Here is a 25,022-nt window from a genome sequence, read left to right as displayed (position 1 = left end):
TGGGATTGTTGAAAGCACTCTGCAATTTCCTAAATACAATTTGACCTTTTTCACTCTGGGAGTTTTTGTCCATCTACATTGTCTATCCAGTAGATATATACTAATGGGCCATTCAGTGTCTGTCCATCCAACTACATTGTATAGTTGACACAGTAAACCTTGTTTATTCATCTATTGTTTTTTCCCCTTTTTAGATTATTAGGCTGACCCTCTATAGTGATTTCAGATCTAATTTAGGCATCTCTCTAAAATTATAGTTCTTGTGCAATCAACAAAATGTTTGAAAGGACCTCACTATCCCTAGAGAAATTCTTTTTTTTTTTTAAATTTTTATTTGTTTTTAATAAATTATTTTATTTCTTTAAATATTTCCCAGTTCCATGTAAAAACATTTTAACAATTATTTTAAAAAATTTTACTTTCCAAATTTTCTCCTCCTTTTCTTGAGAAGGCAAGCATTTTGATTTCAGTTATACTTGTGAATTCATGTAAACCCTATTGCCATATTATCCATGTCACAAAAGAAAACAATAAAAATAAATGTAAAAAACAAGTATACTTTCATATGTTTTCCATTTATTCATTCAGAGTCTTTCTCTGAAAGTGGATAGAAATTTTCATCATGGGTCCTTTGAATTATCTTGGACAGTTATCTTTTTTTTTTTTTTTTTAGGTTCTTTTAAAAAAGTAAGTTTTTTTTTTCCTGGTTATACATGTATATTAACTTTTTAATGCACATTTCTTTATGAATCATTGGGAGAGAAAAATCAAAACAAAAGGAAAAAAACCACAAGAGGAAAACAAAAACAAAATGAACTATAGCATGTGGTTCATAGAATATGTTGATTTATATTCAAAATCCATACGCTTTCTGAATGCAGATGGTATTTTCTATTGGACAGTTGTCTTAATCAGAATAGATGAATCTTTCACAATTGATCATCCTTGCAATATTGTTGTAATTGTGAACAATATTCTCCTCTCGTTTCATTTTGTCCAAGTTCATTTTTCTAAAATGTTCCTGCTTGTTTTCTTATGCTAATATGTTCCATTACAATCTCATATACTACAACTTGATCATTCCTCAGCTGATGAACGATCTGTCAATTTTCAGTTCTATACCACAAAAAGCTCCTTTAAATACTTTTATACAAATGGGTCCTTTTGTCTTTTCTTGTATCTCTTTGGGATACAAATCCTAAGTCAAAAAATATATATAGTTTTATAGTCCTTTGGGCATGGTTCCAAATTGTTCTCCATAATGGTTAGACCAGTTTATAACTCTACCAACAGTATATTAGTGTCCCAATTTTTCTATATCCCTTCCAATATTCATCATTTTCTTTTTCTGTCATGATAATCAGACTGATAGATTTGAGGTGGTATCTTAGAGTGCTTTAATTTGCCTTAATTAAGGCAATTTAATGCCTTAATTAATCAACTAATGATTTATTAGCTAATAAATCATTATTTGTTAATAATGATTTATTATTAATCAATAGTGATTTAGAATGTTTTTTCATATGTAGATATGAATAAATAGCTTTGGTTTCCTTCTCGATTTTAAAATTTTTTAAGTTTTATTTTTTCAATGGTATTTTATTTTTCCAAATACACATAAAGTTTTCAACATTCACTTTTGTAAAACTTTGTGTTCCAAATTTTTCTTCTCCCTTTCCCAAGACAGCAAGTAATCTAATATAGGTTAAATATGTGCAATTCTCTTAAACATTTCTACATTTCTGTGATGCAAGAAAAAAATCACACCAAAAGAGGAAAAAAACCATGAGAAAGAATACAAACAAAAAGGTGAAAATAACCATGTTGTGATCCACATTCAGTCTCCATAATTCTCTCTCTGGATACAATTGTCATTTTCCATCCCAATCTGTTAGAATTACCTTGAATCTCTTCATTGTCCATCACAGTTGATCATTGCATGATCATGTTCTTCCGTTTCTGCTCACTTCACACAGCATCAGTTCATATAGGTCTTTCCAGGCTTTTCTGAAATCAGTGTGCTAATCATTTCTAATAGAACAATAATATTCTATTACCTTCATATACCATAACTTATTGAGCTATTCCTAACTGATGGGTGTCCATTCAATTTCCAATTCCTTACCATAACAAAAACTGCTGCTACAAACAATTTTTGCACATTTGGGTCCTTTTTTCCTTTTTTTATTATCTCTTTGTAATACAGACCCAGTAGTGAGACTGCTAGATCAAAAGTTATGCCCAATAGCCCTCTTTGTAGTGGCCAGAAACTGGAAACTGAGTACATGCCCATAATTGGAGAATGGCTGAATAAATTGTGGTATATGAATATTATGGAATATTATTGTTCGGTAAGAAATGACCAGCAGGATTATTTCAGAAGGGCCTGGAGAGACTTACATGAATTGATGCTGAGTGAAATGAGCAGGGCCAGGAGATCATTATATATTTCAACAACAATACTATGTGATGATCTCTTCTGATGGACCTGGCCATCTTAAGCCATGAGATGAACCAAATCAGTTCCAATGGAGCAGTAATGAACTGAGCCAGCTACACCCAGTGAAAGAACTCTGGGAGATGACTAAGAACCATTACATTTAATTCCCAATCCCTATATTTTTACCTGCCTGCATTTTGGATTTCCTTCACAGGCTAATTGTACAATATTTCAGAGTCTGATTTGTTTTGTACAGCAAAATAATGGTTTGGTCATGTATACTTATTGTGTATCTAATTTATACTTTAATATATTTAACATCTACTAGTCATCTAGGGGAGGGAGTGGGGGGAAGGAGAGGAAAAATTGGAACAAAAGGTTTGGCAATTGTCAATGCTGTAAAATTACCCATACATATAACTTGTAAATAAAAAGCTATTAAAAAAAAATTATGCCCAATTTTATAGTCATTTGGACGTAGTTCCAAATTGCTTTCCAGAATGATTGATCATTATAATACTCTACCAGTAGTGCATTAGTGTCCCAATTCCTTCTATTCCTTCTAGCATTTATTATCTTTTCCTATCATCTTAGCCAATCTGAAGAGTGTGAGGTGGTATTTCAGAGTTTTCTTAATTTGCATTTCTTCATTCAATAGTGATTTAGAGCATTTTTTTCATGTAACTAGGAATTAATTTCTTCATCTAAAAATTGTTCGTGCCCAATTGTTCTTTGACTGTTTATCAGTTGAGGAATGATTTGTATTCTTATCAATTTGAGTCAGTTCTCTATATATTTTAGAAATGAAGCCTTTATCAGAAACACTGGGTATAAAAATTTTTTCCCAGAATATCTTTGATTTCTTCTGAAAACTGCCTGTTTATATCCTTGACCATTTATCAGGTGGGGAATGGCTCTTTTATAAATTAGACTTGGTTCTGTACTCAGTATATATTTGAGAGGAGGCCTTGAAAAACTTGCTATAAAATTTTTTGATATTATTTCATTATCTGTCCCACCTTTTTTAACCCTAGGTTGCAATTCAATCTAGGATTTTATAACTAAATGTGGAGGTCTCAAAATTATGATTTATTATCAGTAAATGTTTGATTTGTATACCTGTTTTATATACCTATATACTCAGGGTTGCTTAAAAATTTCTTGGATGAAAAAGGGTCAGTAGTGGAAAAAGTTTTAAAAGCTATTGATACCTTGTAGCAAAATGTAGTTTCTCTGATTATCCTTTTTAGTTAGGTTGATTTTTGTTTTTGCTTTGTCAGAGATCGCAATTGTTACCCACCCCCTGCCTTTTTTAAATAAGTTCAGCTGAAGCATATTAGATTTTGCTCCAGCCCCTTATTTTGTGTGTGTCTTTCTGTTTCAAGTCTCTCTTGTAAACAATATATTACTAGATTCTATTTTCTAATCTATTTTGCTATCTGCTCTTAGTTTATGGATGAGTTCCTCCCATTCACTTTCATAGTTATGACAACTAACTGTGTATTTCTCTCCATTCCACTTTCTTATTTTTATCTTGTCCCTCTTTGAAAGTGTTTTGGTTCCAGCTCCAGCCTTTGTTAATCTTTCTTACCTTTTGTCATCTTCTCTGCCCTCTCCCCACTTTTCTCTTGTACCCTTCTCTTCCTTTCCCTAGGGAATAAGTTATATTTCTGTACAAAACTAAGTATTTACACATTCTTCAATCCTTCAAGAAATTCAGCTAAGAGTGAAGGTCAAGAGTTGGCATCTACCACCATTTTCTTCTTCACTGTAAAAGCTCTTCTTTGCTTATCTCTTTTATGTGAGAAAATTTTTCTCATTCTACCTTTCCCTTTCTCCTTTTCCCAGTACATCCCTCTTTGTTAACCTTCTTTCTTTTTGGAGATCATTACAATATAATTGTTGTACATGCATGCCACTATCTATGTAGAGTCCTTTTAACTATTCTAATAATGATTAAGTTCTTAGGAGCTGTATGTATCATCTTCCCATCTAGAAATGTAAACATTTGAAACCTTGTGATTACCCTTTCATGAGTTTTTTTTTTTTTTTTTACTATTCTTGAGACTTGTATTTGAAAGTCAGATTTTCTATTCAGCTATGGTCTTTTCATCAAGAGTGTTTGAAAGTCCTGTATGTCATTAAAAGTCCATGGAAAAATGCCCCTTGAACTTTTGCTAGGTAGATTATTCTTGATTGTAATCCTAGTTCCTTTTTTCCTAGGATATCATAATCTCAGCCTTCTATTCCTTTAAGATGGAAGCTACTAAATCTGTGTGATCTTGACTGTGGCTCCAAAATATTTCAATTGTTTTTTTCTATCTTGAAGTCATTTTCTTTTTAACCTGGGAGCTCTGGAATTGGTCTATAATATTCCTGAGAGTTTTCTTTTGGGAATATTTTTCAGGTGGTGATCAGTATATTCTTTCCATTTCTAGGACAAATTTTGTTTTGTTTTCTTTATAATTTCTTGAATGGTGGTGTCTAGGCTCTATCGGGCTTTCAGGTAGTCCATTAATTCTTAATGTTTCAGAGTCAATAGTTTCCATTTGCCAATTCTGATTTTATCTCTTTATTTAACTCTTGCAGAAAATCTTATTGATCCAATTAGTATTTTTCTTTCAGGTTTTATTTGTAGCTGTTTTCACATTGTTCTTTTCTTCTGTTTATATATCTTAATTTTCCCAGTCACTGTAATAGCTTTTCATGGTAGGTTCTTTTTATTATTATTTTCTTTTTTCCCATTTGTTTCTCAACTTTGAACTTTATGTTCAAGTTGGACTCTGCTCACACTGGGGGTAGAGAGGCACTATCCCGAACTTTTGTCTTTTTGAGGCTACTTTTTGAGTTGTACTATAACTACATATAGGCAGTAGAGTTGTCCAAGAGTGCCAGCTGAACCCAATGCCAGTAGAGTTGTAATTTCTTTCTGACCAATTTTATGACCCCCTTAACATCTCTGAGCTGAAAGCTCCTGAAGATGGTGCTGTGACAGCCATTGCTGCAGTGGCAGCATGTGTAGGCTCCAGACATCCTTTTACTCTGTTGTTACAAACTTCTGCTGATCCCCTAAGTTTTCTTAGGCTAGAAAAATGTCTTGTCTTGACCCTTTTGTTAGCTTTGCTGCTCCAAAATTGTATTTGATTGATTATTTTAAAGTTGTTTGGTGAAAGACAATGTTGAGAGTTCAGCCAAGTTGCTGCTAATCCACCATCTTGGCTCTGTCCCTTGCTTTCTGCTTTTCTAGGAGTCCCCTAGACAATCAAGTCTGAGAAAAAGCTGAGAAAAACCATGGTAAAGATAGTTCTTTCCTCAAACTCCTCCCTACACAGCTGTCTACATTTTACTGAACCTTTGCACCCTTTGCCCTCTTTGCTCTGCACCTTCCTCTCATTTTTCCTCTTTCATTCTATCCTTTCTCCAATCTCCAATAATTCTCAAGTATCTGATCATGTAATATTCAGTTTTTCCCTCTTAGTTTTCCTTCCTCTTGTCCTTTTCATATATGTTGGCTAGGGTTGGGAAGGTTATTGTAAACAAAACCACATTTGTTAGAAAAAATAAATGGTAAGATAATTAAAATGATTTCTAATTGCAGGAAAGACTTAAGATTTGTCAGTGACGTTGAGAAGGAAATGAAAGCCTTGGTGGAAGCTGTAAATAAGGTTGGTAGCCAAAAATGTGAACCAGTGCCAAAACTTCAATTTGTAATGCAAAAATAAATTTTACCTGCATGGGAAGTGATGCAACAATCTTGTAAAAAAAAAAAAGTGGAAATAGAGAAGGAATGATTCCATTGCTAGTAAGCATTTATTAAGTTTCTACTATGTGCCAGGCACTATTAGTCCTTCGGGACACAAATTCAAGGAATGAAACAAGTCCTGCAGTAACAACCAAAGTGTGGACCGGAAGTTGCCGTTTAAAAAATTATAAGCAGCCCTGAGGATCAAAAGACAAAACATAGTTTTGTATATGTAGTATTTAACTCCTGATTTTAAAGTTAATTATACAATCTAGATTTCTTGGTTAAATATAAGTAATTTCCTGAAATCTTAATCAAAGGTTATTTATTTGCATTAGGAGTAATATTAAGAGTTTTAATATATGAGTGATTTAAATTCTCTCTCTTCCTTTCTCAATACAGGGAAAAAATGTTAAAAAAAGTCATTGCTATCCTCCTATGAATAGAGACCATCGAAAGCTCATCTATGAGTTGGCCCAAATTTATGGTATTGAGAGTGTGAGTTATGACAGTGAACCAAAGCGTAATGTTGTTATCACTGCAGTGAGGTATGTTATGTTTTGCTTTCCTGTTTTGAGTTGTAGAAAAACTAATAGTAGTTTTAAGGTTTTGAATATTTTTCTCAGAAATAGATTTGCTTTTGCATGGCAGCCTTATTATGTAAAAATTCTAAATTCTGATTTAGCATTTTGCTTCACTTAGTGAAACTGAATTACCCCAGTATGTTTGAATGCTTGGAGAAATAGTAGCAGTTTGAAACTGTAGTTTCTGTTTTAATCAGATGTTTTCCAGTGTCAGATGGGCTTTCCTGTCTGGAGGTGTACAGGCACATTTAGATTTGGGAGGATGCACCTCCCAACTTTAACCCAAACCTACCCTAAATGCCACACAGTGGAATGCTGCTTTGCAAACAAAGAGAACATAGGACTACTCCCACTTAGTCTTCCAATCCAAGATTTTGCAAAACAACACTGTTCTTATTATATATAAGCATATATTTCCCCAAGGCCTACATCTCTTTTGAAATTTAGCTTAGATGCAAGTAGTTGTTTATTATTTCTATGGAGAACTGGGATAGCTAGGTAACACACTGGATAGAGCACTGGACCTGGAATCTGAAAGACTCATCTTCCCGAGTTCAGATCTGGCTTAAGAAACTAACTAGAGAACCCTGAACAAGTTACTTAATCCTGTTTGACTCAGTTTCTTTATCTGTAAAAGTGATCTGGAGAAGGAAATAGGAAACTACTCTGGTGTTTTTGCTAGGAAAATCCTAAAAGGGGTCACAAAGAATTGGACATGATTGAAAATGACTGAACAATAAGAAAGAATTTACTACTCAGAGACTCATAGATTGCTTCTGACTTGAAGGTATATGGTCTTTCTATTATGGCTAATAGAAACTTTCTCTCTGCAAAGAGATTATTGTTTGGTGCTGTTCAAAGATATCCTGGCCTATGTGGCATGCAATTAATAATTGTTCCTTAGTCACCAGTCTTTAAAAAAGTCAGAATCACCAATGAAGCAATTAATACAGTTTTTGTTCATCCTTAAATCTTAAATTATAGCTTTACATATTCAATACTTGTTCAAAAACATTAATGGTAACAATTGCTCATTCCCTAGTAATCTTTAATTGGATACATTAAAATCTTGTGATAATATATATTCCAAAATTGTAACTCGCAATTTCCCTTTCCCAGCTCACCTTTTTACCCCAATTTTATCATATACTTCTTGTTCTTGTGGGTTGATTGATTTGTTTTTAGCAGCTTGTTTTCCTGTCATCAGTAAGTCAGAATGACCTTTGCAGATATTACCTCATCTGCCATACCTTCAGCATCTAAAACAAATTCTCTTGGAGACTTATTTTCCTGTCTTACTCTTCTCTTTGATATCTTAGAATTCATTTCAGGCCATTTCAAGGCATTAGGAGAACCAAAACAAAGTGTTCCCTTCTTATTCCATTTCTTACTGGCATTTCCCCAAGAAATTAGTCAGGAAACCAAAAGAGAACCAAAACTTATTAAAAAGGAAACTGAGTCAGTGGTTGAAAAATCAAACAGAAATACGGAATGCCTAATTTTGAAGTTAAATTATCAATCTTTAAGTAATTAGAATGAAGAAAATGGAAATTTTCAGGTGAATAAACATTAGGTATAATAGTCAGACTGTGTATTTATTAGGCAACTCCTTTGAGCCAGGTCCTGGGAATATGGAGACAAAAATGCCCCTGGAAAACTTAAATTCTATCAAGAGAAATATGTGCATACATGTGTATATGTATATACATATATGTGCATGATTTGTAAATTTTAAAACCAGACCTATGATTTTTATCAGTGTAGGGAATGTGCAGTGTAGAACTTCCTCTACCAATGAAGATTAAGACTTTTTCCCTACAGTCTTTTTGTGGGAGTGGGCCACTGGAAGCTTGAGTGATTTGTCCAAAGTCATAGAAGGTAATTTGCGTCAGAGGGAAAACTCGATCTGAGATTTCCTTGATTTGCATAGAAAATACATACATACACACATACACACACGCTAAACAAAAAGCAAAGTCTAAAAGGATCATGAAATACCTTCGTTAGAAAACAGGTAGTGTTGAGGGGGATATTTACATATTGTCTATCCTATTAGAATATATGCTTTTCTTTTTTCTTTTTTTTTTTAGAATATAAATATTCTGAGTTCATTTATTCAGTTCAAAAGCTAACCATATAAATATATACACACACAAACAGTGGGATGGCAAGAGTCAAGATGGTTTTTACTTTAACCTCACATCAAGACAATATATTGGCATATAATAGATGAATTGATTTCTATATTCCAAATAAAAAGATCATACATTGACAAAATTCACAATTCCTACCAATACTGCCAGAATCTAAAGGATAAGCAATTAGAAAAGAAACATTATTCTAATAGCCAGTAATTATAAGCATATGCAAAAGTACCTTTTCTATTTACATTGCTTTACATAAAATATATAAATTTTCTATGTAATTTTTGTCCTCTAATTACATGATGCTATATTAATGGTGATTTTAGTCAAAATCTAAATAAGATCATGAAAAGGATCTGCAGACAGTTGACTTTTAAAACAAGATGAATATTTATAAATTACTGGATATAATACTAACCATAAAGATTCAATCAAAAGCAATAAAATATCCAGGAGCTAAGGTGAGAAAAATACCAAAGTCAATGAGGGTCATTTAAAGACTGAATAGAGTAGACATGAATCCATGCTATTACACTAAAGCCAGAAAAACACACACACACACACACTCTCACTCTCTCTCCCTCTCCCTCTCCCTCTCCCTCTCCCTCTCTCCTCAAATTTACATCATTTAATGGGAAAAATAAAGAAGGAAATCAGCCAGAAAGCATTTTGATAAGAAAAAAATTGCTGAGCTATAGGTGGTATCCAAAACTATAATGATACTTTTAAGTGGAAAATTACATTTAGAGTTCTAATTCAGATTATGTAAAATATCTAATAAAAACCTAATAAGAAAGATTGGGACTCCTTTGATATGAACCCCCCAAAAAATGAATTAGACTTTAGAAGGCAAAGAAAAAGCAACTGTTAATCTCAAAATAAGAACTGTTTTAACAAGAGCCCATGTATTCTTTAATAAAAAAAAAAAAAAAAACTGAGAATGCTGAATATTGATGACTTTTCTTTAGCAATTATTTAGAGCACACCTACATTATAGGTATGTACGAATACTCTGCTAAGGTTTCTGAGAAGGGATATATTATTTCCTAAGAAGCTTACAATCTTATTGATACAAAATATGCTTAAAATGAATGTACACATATAACCAGAAAAAATAAAGCTATGATTAAAAAAATGGAAAATGCTTGATTATATGTATTATATTTGTTGTATTGCAAAATTTCAGAAAAGAACAGTTAAGTCTGTGGGTTAAAATATGGTTTTTGGAGAAAACTAAATCATGAGCTAAATTTTAACAGGGCATTTGGATTATAGATGAGAATGAGATTCTTGGCCAGAGGATCAAAGTAATGATGTGCCCATGGAACCATGGTCATAGTGTATCTATATGAAGAGTAGATTTGTCAGAACTGTGTTATTAGCATAGAGAAAAAAATTGTATAGGTAGGATGGCAATAGACTATTGCTATATTAAATCATTTGCATTAGTAGTGTTATTCTCAAGTAGAAAGAGGGGCTACTATTCAGTACATAAGGATAACTACTTTTAAAATGTAATGTTATCTATATTTTATTGTGTTTTTGTTTATTTTGTTAAATATTACCAAATTACACTTTACTCTGAGAATATATGCTTTTCAAAGGCAGAAACAGCTCCTTCATATAGTAAGTACTGAATAAATGCTTGCTAACTAACTGCTTTTTAATATTTTGTGTTTTCTTTTATTAGGGGGAAGTCTCTTTGTCCTCCTACCACTCTCACAGATATACTGGAGAGGGAAATGCAGTCACGCCCACCACCACCAATTCCTCATCACAAACAACAAACAGATAAGTAAGAATTCTTTATTTGTGCTAATAGAAGTAAAGAATTATACAAAGCCTTCTAAAGGTACACTTCAGTTTTGGAGTCTGATGACTTTACATGTTTTTGTTCCACTATGCCTACAACATAAAATAGCTATTGTCAAGAGAACTGCAGAATGTTAAAGCTATAGAAGACCCCAAATATGTTTTGACCTCATTTGTATAGATGAGGAAACAGTGGCCCAAAGAGGTAAAAAGAAAAGCAGGGATTAGATTCCTAGTCCACTTTGTTATGATGTTATTAGAATATTCTAATTATTAGAAACATATTTAGAATGGTTTTTTAGAAAAATTATTAGAAATGTTTCAAAAAGAGACCATTCTTTGTCCACATCCTTTTTGAAAGAACTACTTAATGTGGTAGGGCTTTCCTCTTGATCTCTGAATGTTATATAAATACCAGTGGAGTTTCTGAACTCCAGTTTTCCCTTGCTCTCACTATATAGCTCCTTGATAATATCCTTTACACTACATCCAAGAAATTCTCACTGGTAAATGTTGCAATAACACATCCTCTCCATTAACCTTTAAGTGACCCATTTAGAGATTAGCATTTTGTGATTTGAAGCTATACAGCATCACTGAAAGAGTATTGATTACATATTTATAAATGGACCATTGTTTCATGGAGAAGCTGCACAATTTTGAAAAGTAACACAAGTCACTTTTTCTTGCTTTTATTCCATTCTGGGCCAAGCTCTTTGGGTATCTGCAGCCATTGTCCAACTGATGGACCACTTTCATGGTCTTCCCCTCCTCCCCCCAGTTGCTTTTGTCCGAACTTCTTATTCTTTATCTACTTAGTGTTTCTGTTGAATTTTTAGGCCACATTCTTAACTGTTTATCCGTTAGTAGGTTTATCATTGTTCCAGGAATTAATACAATCAATCCAGTGTCTTAATGCAAATACGGGCATACCTGCTGATGGTGCCTTCTCTTAGAGTACTCTTCTATCTATGCTGTATATTTCTTTGGAATTTCTGTAAATTTCCTTGGAGTACCTTACTAAATATAGGAAAACCCATTTCCATTTGAACTCAGCACTGGAAAACATCTACAGCTCTAGCAAGTATATTTACTTCTCTCTGATTTCCTTGCTAGGTATTAATAATTAGTGAGTCTTCAAAGTCATATCTTTTAAAGGAATCTTAAGTGATTTTACTATGTATACCAGTAGACCCCTTAAGGCAGCTTTTTCCTGTACTAAATCGAATGTTTTTATAATCAGCAAACAATAAGCAGTGAAAACTGATAATTTCTGCGTCTTTCAGGCAATGGTGATCATGCTATCTCCTGAAGGCATCATTAAAAAAGCCTCTGTATCATTCCTTCATCAAAATGTCCTAAATATATATTTTTAGATTCCTATGTAGAAATAGAATAGTGAGAGTATAATTACTGATAATTTCTCTGCCCCCTTTCTCCTCCTCTTCCCCCAAACAATATCTATTTTTGAAGGAGTATCATCCCTTTTCCAGGTATGGAGAAATGAGCCCTCAAAGGCTCCAAAATGTTACATCTCCTAATTGTATATATATGTAGTCTAGTCCAGCTTTTCTCATCCTTTCTTTGGTGTAATTTCTGCTTCATCTTATAGAAAGCAGGACTGTGATGTTAGATTTCATATATAATGGTTCTTTTGTCACAATTTGTTATAGACATCTTGACAATCTTTTCCATTTTTCATACATTCTACTGTCTTTATCTTTAATGATTTAAAGCTTTATAGTTTAATTGGGTCCATCAATAAGCCTTCTATAAGTCATTTTCTGTCTACTACTTATTTTTTTATGAGGCATTACTGCTTATAATCTTATATTTCTTCTGTAAGATTTTACAAACTAGTTTACATTTTGAACTGATACAGTCCCTAGCTACCATATCTTCTCCAGTTGGCAAGGATATCAGTGGTTCTCAACTAAGATTATTGTCTCTTTTTACCCCTTCTTAATTGGCAGCTGATATATGATGGTTAAACTTAACTTAGGAAATACTGTTAATGTTGATTAAGTCAGGGCAGCTAGATGGCTCAGTGGAAAGAGCACCACCAGCTCTGAAGTCAGAAGGATCTAAGTTCAAATATGGCCTCAGACACTTAACACTTCCTAGCTGTGTGACCCTGGGAAAATCATTTAAGCCCAATTGACTTAGCAAAAATAAAATAAATTCTTAAAAAATATTGATTAAGTGCTGGGTGTTTTTTTTTAATCAGTTTCCCATTTTCCTTGTCCATTGTTCATAGGTTTAAGTTGCCTCATTTTTATGCTATATTTTATTTTTCTTCTAATTTTAGATGATTCTGATCTTTTTCTATCAAGTCTTCCTGTGTAAAGAGCAGTTTTAGAAGTGACTCCCACATAGAATTTTCCTGTCATTATATAATTAATTTTATTTTTTATGATATTAATGTGATATTTGCTGTGTCTAATACCTCCCAGTGCTTTTTTTTTTTTTTTTAAATTTAATAGCCTTTTATTTACAGGATATATGCATGGGTAACTTTACAGCATTAACAATTGCCAAACCTCTTGTTCCAGTTTTTCACCTCTTACCCCCCCCCACCCCTCCTCTAGATGGCAGGATGACCAGTAGATGTTAAATACATTAAAATATAAATTAGATACACAATAAGTATACATGACCAAAACATTATTTTGTTGTACAAAAAGAATCAGACTCTGAAATATTGTACAATTAGCTTGTGAAGGAAATCAAAAATGCATGTGTGCATAAATATAGGGATTGGGAATTCAATGTAATGGTTTTTAGTCATCTCCCAGAGTTCTTTTTCTGGGCATAGCTGGTTCAGTTCATTACTGCTCCATTGGAAATAATTTGGTTGATCTCTTTGCTGAGGATGGTCCCAGTGCTTTTCTTGAAAAGAATATTCAGATCCTTGTATGGTCCACAAAATTATGGCTTTTCTCATTTCTCTCTTAAATCATGTTTTCCAAGATTGTTTTGTTTTCCCCCATGCCTGCTTTTGCACTTAAGTTACTAAGTAATTAGGTGGTTCGTTATGTAATAGAATACTGGACTTGGAGTCATTAAGACCTGAATGCAACTGAGACTCACGTGCTTTGAAAATTTTAAAGCATAATATAAATGTTAGCAAATATTATTGTTGATGTTGGATATATTCATATAATGAAAAACCTTACTGAATTCTTGATTTTCTCTTCCACTTTATTCTCTACAATATATATGTCATAAAAGTCAGATATTTTCTTGATAGGTTTTTTTTGCAAGTGTTTATCATGAACCCTGCAATATAAGATAACCAAGTATCTCACTAAATAAAGCTAATTGTTGCCCTTGGATCAATAGAAAACTGACTCCATCGGCTCCTCTATTTGTCTTTCCAAGGAGAATGGGGTTAGCCATATTTCCATTTAACTCTAATTCTTTTGTTTAAATACTTGAAAAGATATAAAATGTGAAATAATTATCCTTTTTTTAAAAGTGCAGTCATTTGAGCACTGGCCCTAAAGACAGGAGTATCTGAGTTCAAATCCAGCCCCAGATACTTCCTAGCTGTGTAACCCTGGGCAAGTCACTTAACCCCAATTGCCTCCAAAAAAAAAAAGGGCATTCATTTGAGATTTGGGAGACATTTTGTTATTAGTTTTTTTAATGCACATTGCATGCTGGAACATTGATGTTTTATATCCTTTGTTTACATTGAATTTAATTTTTATTAAAATACTATGGAGTGGGAGCTATATTTTCTTCCTGCCTTTCCCTCTTCCCCTCCCATGACTTTAGGCAAGTAAGTTAACTTTAGAAATTTAGTTTCCTTAAAGGTAACTGGGCCTTGCCTCTTTGGCAATGTGGTGTATAATTAAATGAGATAATGGATTTTAAAAAGCTTTGTTATTATGCTAATATTGTTACCATTTAATGCATTAGCCATGTAGTGTGGTTGTAAATTGATGAAACAATTCTCATAAGTCATATACAAATATCTTATAATCATATTTTGTACATATTAAATAGTCTAGTGATTCTGATATATTGAAACCATTTTATAAAGTTTGTCAAATAATAAATTAATAAACTTCCAGAAAATATACAAATCTTCCAAAACATTATTTTTCTCTAAAATGTAATTCTCATAATATTATCATTTTTATTGCAGGAATTCTGGTAGCAGTGGATTGCACAAAGTAGCAAAGGAACCAGTGATTGACTACTTTGATGTTCAAGATTAAGGAAAATAATGAGCCAGTCAGAAGTGTAGAAGTCTTTAGGTGTAATGCAAAGATTGATTCATGTACCAACTGACACAATCATCGTGCAAGTTTTTAACTCCCATATAATCAGTGTTTAGCACACTGTTTTGTACTGCTAAGAGCATGAGTGTGCTCAGAAATTTGTTGACTTTTATTCCTGCCTGTACAGAGTTTCAATGTAATTTAAACTGAGTACCGTACTATCCTCCCCACAACCGCCTTTTCTTTTCTTTTCTTTTTTTCCTTTTTTTTTGGCAACTTGCTATACTTTAGTACTTGCTGTACAATCACAGTGCTAATTAGAAAGGGGAAGGGGAAGGGAAAGTGTTGATTTTGAATTTTTTTTTTTTTAAGAAACCAGAACTGCCGTTTGTTTTTATTATTTGTTGCATTATTGTAATTTTAATGGAATTGTAATATCTTAACTACTTGTGGTGAAAATGAGATTTATAGTTTTCACTGGAACATCAACTTTGCAAATTGCATTCAACTTTAATTTGTGGTTTTTTAATGCTAATTTATCTGGAAATAATTATTACCATTATAGTTTATTCATCTAGTTCAATAAGTTATCAATTTTAGTAACTTTTAGAAAATAGTGAGTTTTCCAGTGCATAGAATAAGACATTATTAGTATTCTTTATCTGAGAGGGATGGGGGAAAGGTGGAGTCTTCATCTAAAACGTCATGAAATTTGCTGAAGAATTTGTCAGACTTACAGCTGCTGCACTTGACACACTTAATATAATTACATAAATCTTGGTCAGAGAAAGCATCAGATTTCTAGGATTTATTTTTCTACAATCTACATAGAATCTAATTGTATCACTTAATTCATTTCAGTCACAAACTTTATTAAATGGCCCCTTTTAAGTCATTATGCTATATACTCTAAGGGTGCTGAGACATAAACAAAAGAGCCAACACTAAACGTTTTAAGGGGAAAGAAAAGGACTTCCAAAGAATCCCACAATATCCCAGGGTAAGAACTGACTGCTAGTCAGTTTGAACTTCCAAGGAAAAAAAAAAGTTTGTTAGATATTTTCTTTGATGGTAAGGAGTTTAAGGGTATGGCTTATTTGCAATATTGATTAGCATCAGGCAGTACTATTTAGTTATTTATAATTATCATTTTGATTTCTTTAGTCTATTCTTCTTGCCAAAATCAGAATTCTGCATTGAGCCTTTGGAAAAGATTCTTTCCTATTTAGGTTTAGGCTTAAACTGCACAGACAATATCTTCATCCTCATCGCTTTCAGGGTCCCTCTAGTTCTAGCCTCATAAGTTTACTGCTGTTTGGAACTCGGGTTCTTATTAAAGAACTACATTGCCTTCCTTTCCCAAACTTAAATACTGAGCATTTTTATAGTAATAAGAAGTCAAAAAACCAATGTAGGCAAAGAGATTGAAAAAGAAAGAGAATAATGATGGAAGGAAAGACGGCACCTCAAGAGAGAGAGAAAATGGAGATAAAGAAATTTTGAATTGTGGAGGCAGAAATTTGTGGAAGCTCATAACTCATTACTGAAGTTTCATAGGAGAAGTGACACAGGAGAAGTCGTTTAAATCTTCATTGTCTCAGACAGCTCTCTACAGATGAGGTGCTAGTCTGCATCAGTGAATCTGTATGTATTACAATAAAATCACAGGGATAGATTTTTCCTCCACTCTCAGCCTCCACAGTGGAGTGGTCGGCAGCAATGTGGAGTGATGGCTCTGAGTTGTGCATTTGATTTGGGGCAGAAGACTTGCATTCAAATCCTGGTTCTGTCCCCTATGACCTTTTGTTGCTGTTAAAACCATTTGAGGTTTTCTTGGCAAAGATACTGGAATGATTTGCTATTTCCTTCTCCAAGTCATTTTATAGATGAGGAAACTGAGGCAAATAATGACTTGCCCAAAGTCTCACAGCTAGTGAGTGTCTGAAGTCAGATTTAAACTCAGGTCTTCCTGACTGCAGAACCAATACTCTTATCCCCTGTGCCACTGAGCTTCCCTCTCTTTAAGCCTTGTTTCCTAATTTCTCCTGATAATTCTGGAATTTAGCTACATATCCCTTGGAGTTTTCCTTTTGGGGTCTCTTTTAGGGGGTGATCTGTGGATTCTTTCAATAGCTATCTTATCCTCTGGTTCTAGGACATCAGAGCAGTTTTCCTTTATTTCTTGAAAGTGTTGTCTAGACTCTTTTTTTATTGTGGTTTTCAGGTCTAGTAATTCTTAGATTTTCTCTCCTAAATCTGTTTTCCAGGTCAGTTGTTTTTCCAATGAGGTATTTTACATCTTCTATCTTACTTTTTTTTGTTTTATTTTGTTTGACTGATTCTTGATGTCTCATTGAGTCACTCACTTCCATTTGTCCTAATTTGTTGTGAATTATTTTTTTCACTTTTTTTTAACCTCCTTTTTCATTTGGCCAGTTGGACTTTTAAAGGAGTTATTTTATTCATTGAAATTTCTTTCCATTTTACTAATTCTATTTTTTAGGGGGTTGTTTTCTTCAATTAATTTTTGTTTCCTTTTCCAAACTCCTGCAAAGCTCTCATTTGCTTTCCTGATTTTTCTTCTCTCTTTTAAGATTCTTTTTGATCAAGAGAGCCTTTTGAGATGGAGACCAGTTCATATCTCCTTTGAAATTTCATATAGAGGCATTTTGCCTTTAGTTTCCTCAAGATTTCAGTTCCCTGCCTCCATAATGGCTATCTGTGGGCAGAACTCTTTTTGCTTTTTTGCTTACTTTTAAAGATTGAAGTTTGCTCCTAGGGCACAGGGGAGATTGTCCTGAATTTCCTCTACAGAGCAACAAGAGCTTCTATGGGCTTTTCCACTGCACTCAGTGGGCCTGGCCAAATCTTACCTGTTTTGCTGGGATTTGGGAGCTCATTCTTTGCCTTCTGTACTTATGTTGGAGGTCTCACAGCTAATCTGCTGATCCACTGGTCTTCTGAACAAGGAAAGAGCAGCCAATGCTCCTGTATTTTGGCTAAGAGCCTCCTATTATGTTTTCCCATGCGGGGCCTTTGCTCTCCTTGCACTGGGCAACATCCCCCTCTGCCCAATTGAGACAGACTTCTTCTGAAGTCCTTCCAAAATATCTTCTGTTGGAAATTTGTTACACTCCAAATATTTGTGGGTTCTGTCACTCCAAAATTTGTTCAAAGGCTTGATCTAATGTTGATTCTGAGGGAAGTCAGAAAGAACCAAAGCAAAATCCTGTCTACTCTGTGCCATCTTAGCTCTGCCTCAGTTTCCTCATTTTTCAAATGAGTGGGCTGAACTGCATAATTTCTAAAATCCCTTCCAATTCTAAGTCAATTACCCAATGAGAGCTGCTGGCAAAAAAAATCCATTGAAAGGGGAATTGGGAAGATCCAAGCATTATTGTATTTTTTTTCCCCTTTTCGGGGGAGGTAGTAATAGCTTTTTCCTTTTTTTAATAATAGCTTTTTCTTTTTCAAAATACATGCAAAGACAGTTTTCAACATTCACCCTTGCAAAACCTTGTGTTCTAATATTTTTCTTTCTCCCTCCTCCTTTAGACAGCAAGTGATGCAATATAGGTTAAACATGTACAATTCTTCTAAACATGTCTACATTTATCATACTGCACAAAAAAAATCAGATTAAACAGAGGAGGAAAAAAAGACAAGCAAACAACAACAAACAGGGAAAGACTATATTGTGAACCACTTGCAGTCCCCATTGTCTTCTGTCTGGGTGCAGATGGCTCTCTCCATCACAAAGTGTATTGGAATTGACCTGAATCACTTCATTGTTGAAAAGAGCTAAGTCCATTACAGTTGATCATGTATTTTTGTTGTCATGAACAATGTTCTCTTAGTTATGCTCATTTATTTAGCATCAGTTCATGTAGAGACCTCTAAAATCAGTCTGCTGATTATTTCTCATAAAACAATAATATTCCATAACATTCATATACCATAACTTATTCAGCCATTCCCCAATTGATGGGCATTTACTTAGTTTCCAGTTTCTTGCAATTATTAAAAGGCCTGCTACAAACATTTTTGCACATGTAGATCCTTTTCCCTTTTTTATGATATTTGGGATACAGACTCAGGAGAGACACTGCTGGACTCAAGTATTATTCTAGCATGACTGGAGGCCTAAAATAGGCCCAGAATTATATGTAGATGCTTCCATTTCTTACAGAAACTAAGAAAAAGGTAACAGTAACAACTTGGTTTAAGTTCTTTCTTTTTGGTGGCTAGCTGGAGAACCCATCCCGTTCATCCTATTTCTTTCCTTTCTCAGGGGTCATAATACCTTTTTTTTTTTTACTCTAAACAACTGGAAAGAAGTCTTAACACTTCTCAGAGTATTTAAGGAAATCAGGCTGTTCTGGGATATAGCTATGATTAGATGATGGGTGAGCAAAAAGTTTAGGATCAGGAAATGCTACCTACAAAACCAACCTTAGAGAAGCCAACATTTTGAGGGCAAAGGAGGAAATAGTCCAAAGCAATTATTAGAGAGGAGGAAGAAAACCCTTTCTGGTTTCTAGAGGAAAAGGAAGGAGGTTTTGTTTTGTGGATGGTGTTACTGCTACTGCAGTGTCTTGGAGTCTAAATCAGGATATGGTAAAATGTTATTATACCAATACTGGCTTGCAGTAAATATGACTAAACAAATGGACAGTGAAAACTCAAAAGTCAATAGGGGAAATCCAAAGATTAAGAGTAAGAAGGAACTTTAAAGGGTATGTATACCAACCCCTTCATTTTATAGATCAGGAAATTTAAGTAACTTGTTCTGGCTCACACAGCTAGTAAATTTCAAAGGATTTGACCTTACATTTTTTGGACTTGAAGCAAGTGTTCCATCCACTATCTGCCTCAAAAAAAAAAAAACAAAAAAAACACTAGATGGAGGATTTGATTTCCTACCTCTTCCTGACTTCCTATCCAATACCCTATTCTTTATACTACTCAGCTGCCACAAAGAGCTAAAAGACCAGGGAATCCTCCATGTAATCCAAAGAATCCAAAATAATTCCATAATTTCTAAATCTTAAGAGTCATTCCTGAATGGCCAGGGTTAACTAAGGTTTAAGTTGCTCACCCTGGTCACTTATTTTGGAAGTGTCTCAGAGGCTACATTTGAACCCAATTTTTTCAAAGCTAGTCCTCTCCACCATATCCCAACACTTCTCAAGAAGATTGCGATTTGGTTTAGTGTCTTATTTGATTTGACCTAGACCCAATGCTAATTTGGAGATTGATTAGTGCTTCAGGGGAGATGTCATAGTTTAGCTGTGTAGTTATTATTGTAAGCATGTTAATTTATGTTATCTGATCATCCACTTATTAAAACCCTTCTCCCTTGAAATTTGCACTCTTTTTGTTCTGCCTTCTGCCGCCTTTCACTGCCTCAAATCTGGCTATTCCCCAATACTCGGTGTACTTAGCCCTCTCCTATTTTTTTCTGCATTCCCTTGGTGAACTGATTCTCCTAATTTCCAACATAACCTCTGTAAAAGACGATGTACATCTGACAGAGTTCTGGTCTTTTCCTTCCTTTGCAGTAAAATCTTAATGTTTTACCATCACTTTAATTTTAAAATGCCTCAAAAAGAAATTGCCATTTCCCCCTGGAACCTTAATTTTCCTATTTCTATCAATAAATGCCAGCATTCTTCCAATCACTGAAATACTTTATTATAATGGGCTTTACTGTCTTGTGACCTAGACCTAGGCACCAAGTCTTAAAAATTGTTCCTCTGAAATATATCACATCTAGCCCTTCACCATTCATTCTTGCTGTTACTTCATCCAGACACTTGTCACCTAAAGCTAACTTCTCCCTGTTTCTTACCCTTTTTCCCATTCCATTCATCTTCACTACTACCTAATATAATCTGATTTTAGCCTCATGTCACCACTATGCTTGAAAATCTTTAAAGGATCAGGAATGTTGGCGGATATCTGGTCCCTGCAACTCCTGAAGAAGCTAAAGCTGATTTGTGAGTTCTAAAGAGAGAGTTAGAGTTAAAGCTAATCAGATATCAAATAATCAAATAAAGAGAGTTAAAGCTAATCAAAGCAACAGAGTTAAAGCTAATCAAATATCCTCACTAATCTTAGCAACAATATGGTGAGTTTCCTGGGAGAGGAGGGTCACCAGAGCTGTCTAAGAAGGGGTAAATAGGTCTAGGTAAGAAAAGAGAACAGATTAAACCTTCCTTAGTAATCAGGATTGGTACTGGGTCAGTAAGTGACCCTTGCTTACACTTGCAGCCTGAGTGATATAGGGAGGATATCATTTAAGACTTGGAGGAGTTGGCATCTGAATTCAAAGCACTGGAGAAAGCTAAGAATTATATTAGAGGTTGGAGCAGGAAAAGCAAGTTCCCAGAATAAGGAGCAGCCTGTGCCAGGCCTAGAATACCAAGTTCTAGGAAATAGCCAGTAGGCCAGTCATATGAAATAAGTCTGGAAAGGAGCCCAAAATATGAAGGGTTTTAAAGGAGAAACTATTTTATTGTAGAGCAGGGGTTCTCAATGTTTTTGTCATCATAGATTATTTTGGTGAAGCCTACAAACTCCTCGGAAAAAATGTTTTTAAGTGTATAAAATACAATAGGATTATAAAGGAAACCAATTGTATGAAAATAGTTATCAAAATATTTTTTTTTAATGTTCAAGGAGTTCCAGAATGTTTTTAAATACATAAAACGCACAGGATTATAAAAGGAAACAAAGCTATTGAAATTTTTTAATAGCTTTTTATTTTTCAAATCCATCTTTGCAAAAGCTTGTGTTTCAAATTTTTGTTCCTCTCTCATCTAACCTCCTCCTAGATAGTGAGTAGTCCAATATAGGTTAAACGTGTACAATTGTTCTAAACATTTCTACATTTATCATGCTATGCAAGAAAAATCAGATATTGAAATTTTGTTTAAAAGTTAAAGGAGTTAACAAAGAAAACCATTTATACTGAAGTACTTTAAAAATACCTTTAAAGCATCCCAATGTTTTTATAAAGCACAAAGAATTGCAAAGGAAACTAATTTATATTGAAGTAGTTTTAAATGGACCGCTAGGTGGTGCAGTAGCTAGAAAGCCCAGCCTAGTTAGGAAAACTTCAACTCAAATTCGACCTGACACTTAATAGTTGTATGACCCTGAGCTAGAGAAAGTCAAGGCAAACGATTATCTTTGCCAAGAAAACCCCAAATGGGGTCACAAAGTGTCGGACGCGACTGAAACGAATATTTAAAAAAAAAATTCAAGGACTTTAAAAGTTTTTTTAAAACAAAACATTAAAAAGAATCTCACCTAAGTATATTGTTGGAAATGCTGAAATATATTTTTAAATTGAACATTTTAAAATTATTTTTTAAGTTACACAGCAATAGCCTAAGGGCCCCGGTTGCTAACGTCTCGGGAGTTTTTGTTTCGGAGGAAGTCCTTGCATGAAGGACGCAAGCGAGAACCCCATTCTTGGAAGGCCCACGTCTCTGCCCAGAGCTGGAGGCCTTCGTGCCTTCTAACTGGCTCGGCAGCTAGCTGACGCCCCTGCTCATAGAACTGGATAGTCTCAAGGATCCCCCAAATTTCCATTTCCAAAGCCTCGAGACGCGCCCATCGCCAGGCTCGCCTCTCTTTAGCTCCACTGCCACAAGTGTTGCCCTCTGCCCCCCGCCCCCCATCCCCTGGTCTGAGAGCCGCGGAGAAGGGGCTCCTGGGAATTGTTACTCTCAGACGTGCGGGAGGTAGTGGAAACTCGCATTCCCATGCGCCATCGGCCGCCTCACTTCCAGTCCTCTCTTCCAATCAGCGTCAGCGAGTCTGCAAGAACTACAACTCCCGATAGACTACCGGGCACCGGGCTTGTTGTCTGGGCTCGGGGCGTTTGGGGAGGTTCCTCCTGCACCTTCCCCCCCCACAACGGCCGGGTGGGACGCGGAGCCAGGGGTAGGTGGGGGGTGGGTACGAGCCATGGACGAGAAAGTGCTGCCCTCTTTGGGCAACACCAAGCCGCACCTGGAGAAACTGACCCTCGGGATCACCCGTATCTTGGGTATGGAGGGAGCGGAGGGAGGAGAAAGGTGGGGCGGGCGGGGCGCGGGGAGCTGGGTTAGATGGAGGAGGGTGGGAAGCTTTGGAGAAGATGCACTTGGCAGTCACGTGATAGTGTCTGTGCCTGCAGGTGACAGAGGGAGGAGCAGAAGGCCTGGGCCGTGGGGTTCCCAGCTCCGGCTGCCGCAATATCGGGGTTCCAGGCTCTTAACCCAAGCGGAAATCCAGCCTTGTTTTAGGCGGCCATCCCGGCCGTGGGGAATAGCCAGCCGAGGCTTTGTCCCAGGACTGAGAGAGAACCCGGAGCTGTCGCGCTCGGTCCTGTGTTCGAGAGCTCCGAGAGTGGAACTCCGGCCTCCCCTGTTCCTGCGTCATTGTCAGGCTGCCAGTGCGGAGGCTAGGGCTAGAGGCGACGTTCTCGGAGCAGGGACACCGGTGTAACATCACTAATTATAATAATAGCTAGCGTTTATATAGTGCTTACTATGTGTCAGGCACTGGGCTAATCTCTTTACAATCAATAATAGCGAGTGACGTTTATGTAGCACTTATCGTGGGTTAGGTACTGTGTTAAACCCTTTACAGTTAATCCTAGCAACTGACATTTATACAGCACGTAGGGGCCAGACACTGCTAATCGCTTTGCAACTAATAATCATGACTAACGTTGGTGTAGCGCTTTCCGTGGGTCAGGCACTCTATTACGTGTTTTACAATTATTAGTAATAGCTAGCATTTATATAGCACTTAGAATACGCCAGCATTCTAAGCATTTTAAGCAATTTGCAATGAACGATAATAGTAACAGTGAACATTTTTCTAGAGCTTACTATGCTCTGTGTTAAGCACTTTACAGTTATTATTAATAATAGTTGACATTTATATAGTACTTGTGTGCCAAGTACTTTGCTAAGGACTTCACAATTATTATTTAATTTAATCCTCACAATTTAATCCCACCCTGGGAGTTAAAGTGTTTTTTATTATCCCCATTTTGCAGATGAGAAAAATAAGGCCAGTAGTTGGGTTTTTGTTGTTTTTTTAAGTGAGTTACCCAAAGTCACGCAACTATTTTGTGAGCTCAGGTATTCCTGAAACAAGGCCCAGTGTTCTATCTGCTTCAACATCTAACTGCTTGTTTGTGTGGCAATATATACATTGTATGTATCTGTTTGCATACATAAAGGCACATAACATACACATTAACATATGTAGACAGTTACATTTATTCATAGTGTCCCAAAAGTCTGTGCGGTTTTAAGCTATAGGAACTCCTCCCTGGAAGAGCTGTTTACAGTCTATGAAATCATAGGCATGGTACAAATAGATATAGATAATATGCTTATATTATATACATACATCTACAATGTTTCAAAAGTCTTCATGCAGTTTAAATTATTAAAGCTTTAAACTGCACAAAGACTTGAGACATTCCACATATGTGTATGCCTATGGCTGTATATATACATAAATATATTATGTGTGTGTGTGCTGTGCACACACACACACATGTATCCAGACTATATATTTTTGGACCAGACTATCATTTTACAGGTTGTAGGGAGCTCCCTGGAACTCCCTCTTATCAATCATATCTATAGCTTCTCTACCACTTATAGTCTTATTGAGATAGTTTCTTGAGGCACTGAGAGGCAGTTAATTAGCCCAGTGGCACACAGCCAGTAGATGTTAGAGATGGGAACCAGAGCTTGAACATAATGTCTTCCTGATTAAGAAACTGGCTCTCTATCCACTTAAACAATACTGCCTCTTCTATATGTTATATAACAATTAGTGTTATGTTCTAAATGTTCTAAGAATGTCCTTAAAACTTCTGACCTTGTAGATTATGAGTTTTTCTTAATGAATGATTTTTCTGTGGCCCATTCCAGTTTGATCCTCACAATAATCTAATGAATAAGTGCTGCAGATATTATTGTCTTGGTTTTATAGATGAAGAAACAGTCCAAGGGGGTGTGAAGTGGCTTATCCAGGGTCACACAGTTTAAGAAT

At 35.2% G+C, this 25,022-nt stretch overlaps 2 protein-coding genes across 3 annotated transcripts in view; both read left to right on the top strand.

The window, feature by feature from the left end:
* The window catches only part of NFX1 (nuclear transcription factor, X-box binding 1), a 79,181-nt gene extending 63,440 nt beyond the window's left edge, over positions 1 to 15,741 (top strand). The window contains exons 21-24 of the mRNA XM_012542629.3: positions 6,039 to 6,105; positions 6,585 to 6,730; positions 10,601 to 10,705; positions 14,876 to 15,741. Coding sequence (XP_012398083.1) covers positions 6,039 to 6,105; positions 6,585 to 6,730; positions 10,601 to 10,705; positions 14,876 to 14,948 — 391 coding nt within the window. The 3' untranslated portion in view covers positions 14,949 to 15,741. The remainder of the gene's footprint in view (positions 1 to 6,038; positions 6,106 to 6,584; positions 6,731 to 10,600; positions 10,706 to 14,875) is intronic.
* Positions 15,742 to 22,780: 7,039 nt separating this feature from the next.
* LOC100928951 (tubulin polyglutamylase complex subunit 2) overlaps positions 22,781 to 25,022 on the top strand; it is a 28,964-nt gene continuing 26,722 nt past the window's right edge. Inside the window, exon 1 of one of the 2 annotated variants that reach the window (XM_023497268.2) lies at positions 22,781 to 23,010. In XM_023497268.2, coding sequence (XP_023353036.1) covers positions 22,929 to 23,010 — 82 coding nt within the window. In that variant the 5' untranslated portion in view covers positions 22,781 to 22,928. The remainder of the gene's footprint in view (positions 23,011 to 25,022) is intronic. The other variant, XM_003761292.4, reaches the window with a different exon arrangement.

The sequence above is a fragment of the Sarcophilus harrisii genome, chromosome 1 (assembly GCF_902635505.1).
Source record: "Sarcophilus harrisii chromosome 1, mSarHar1.11, whole genome shotgun sequence".
Classification (NCBI taxonomy): Eukaryota; Metazoa; Chordata; class Mammalia; order Dasyuromorphia; family Dasyuridae; genus Sarcophilus; species Sarcophilus harrisii.
Note: the sequence above shows the minus strand (reverse complement) of the source record. Positions and strands in the feature narration are given on the sequence as shown.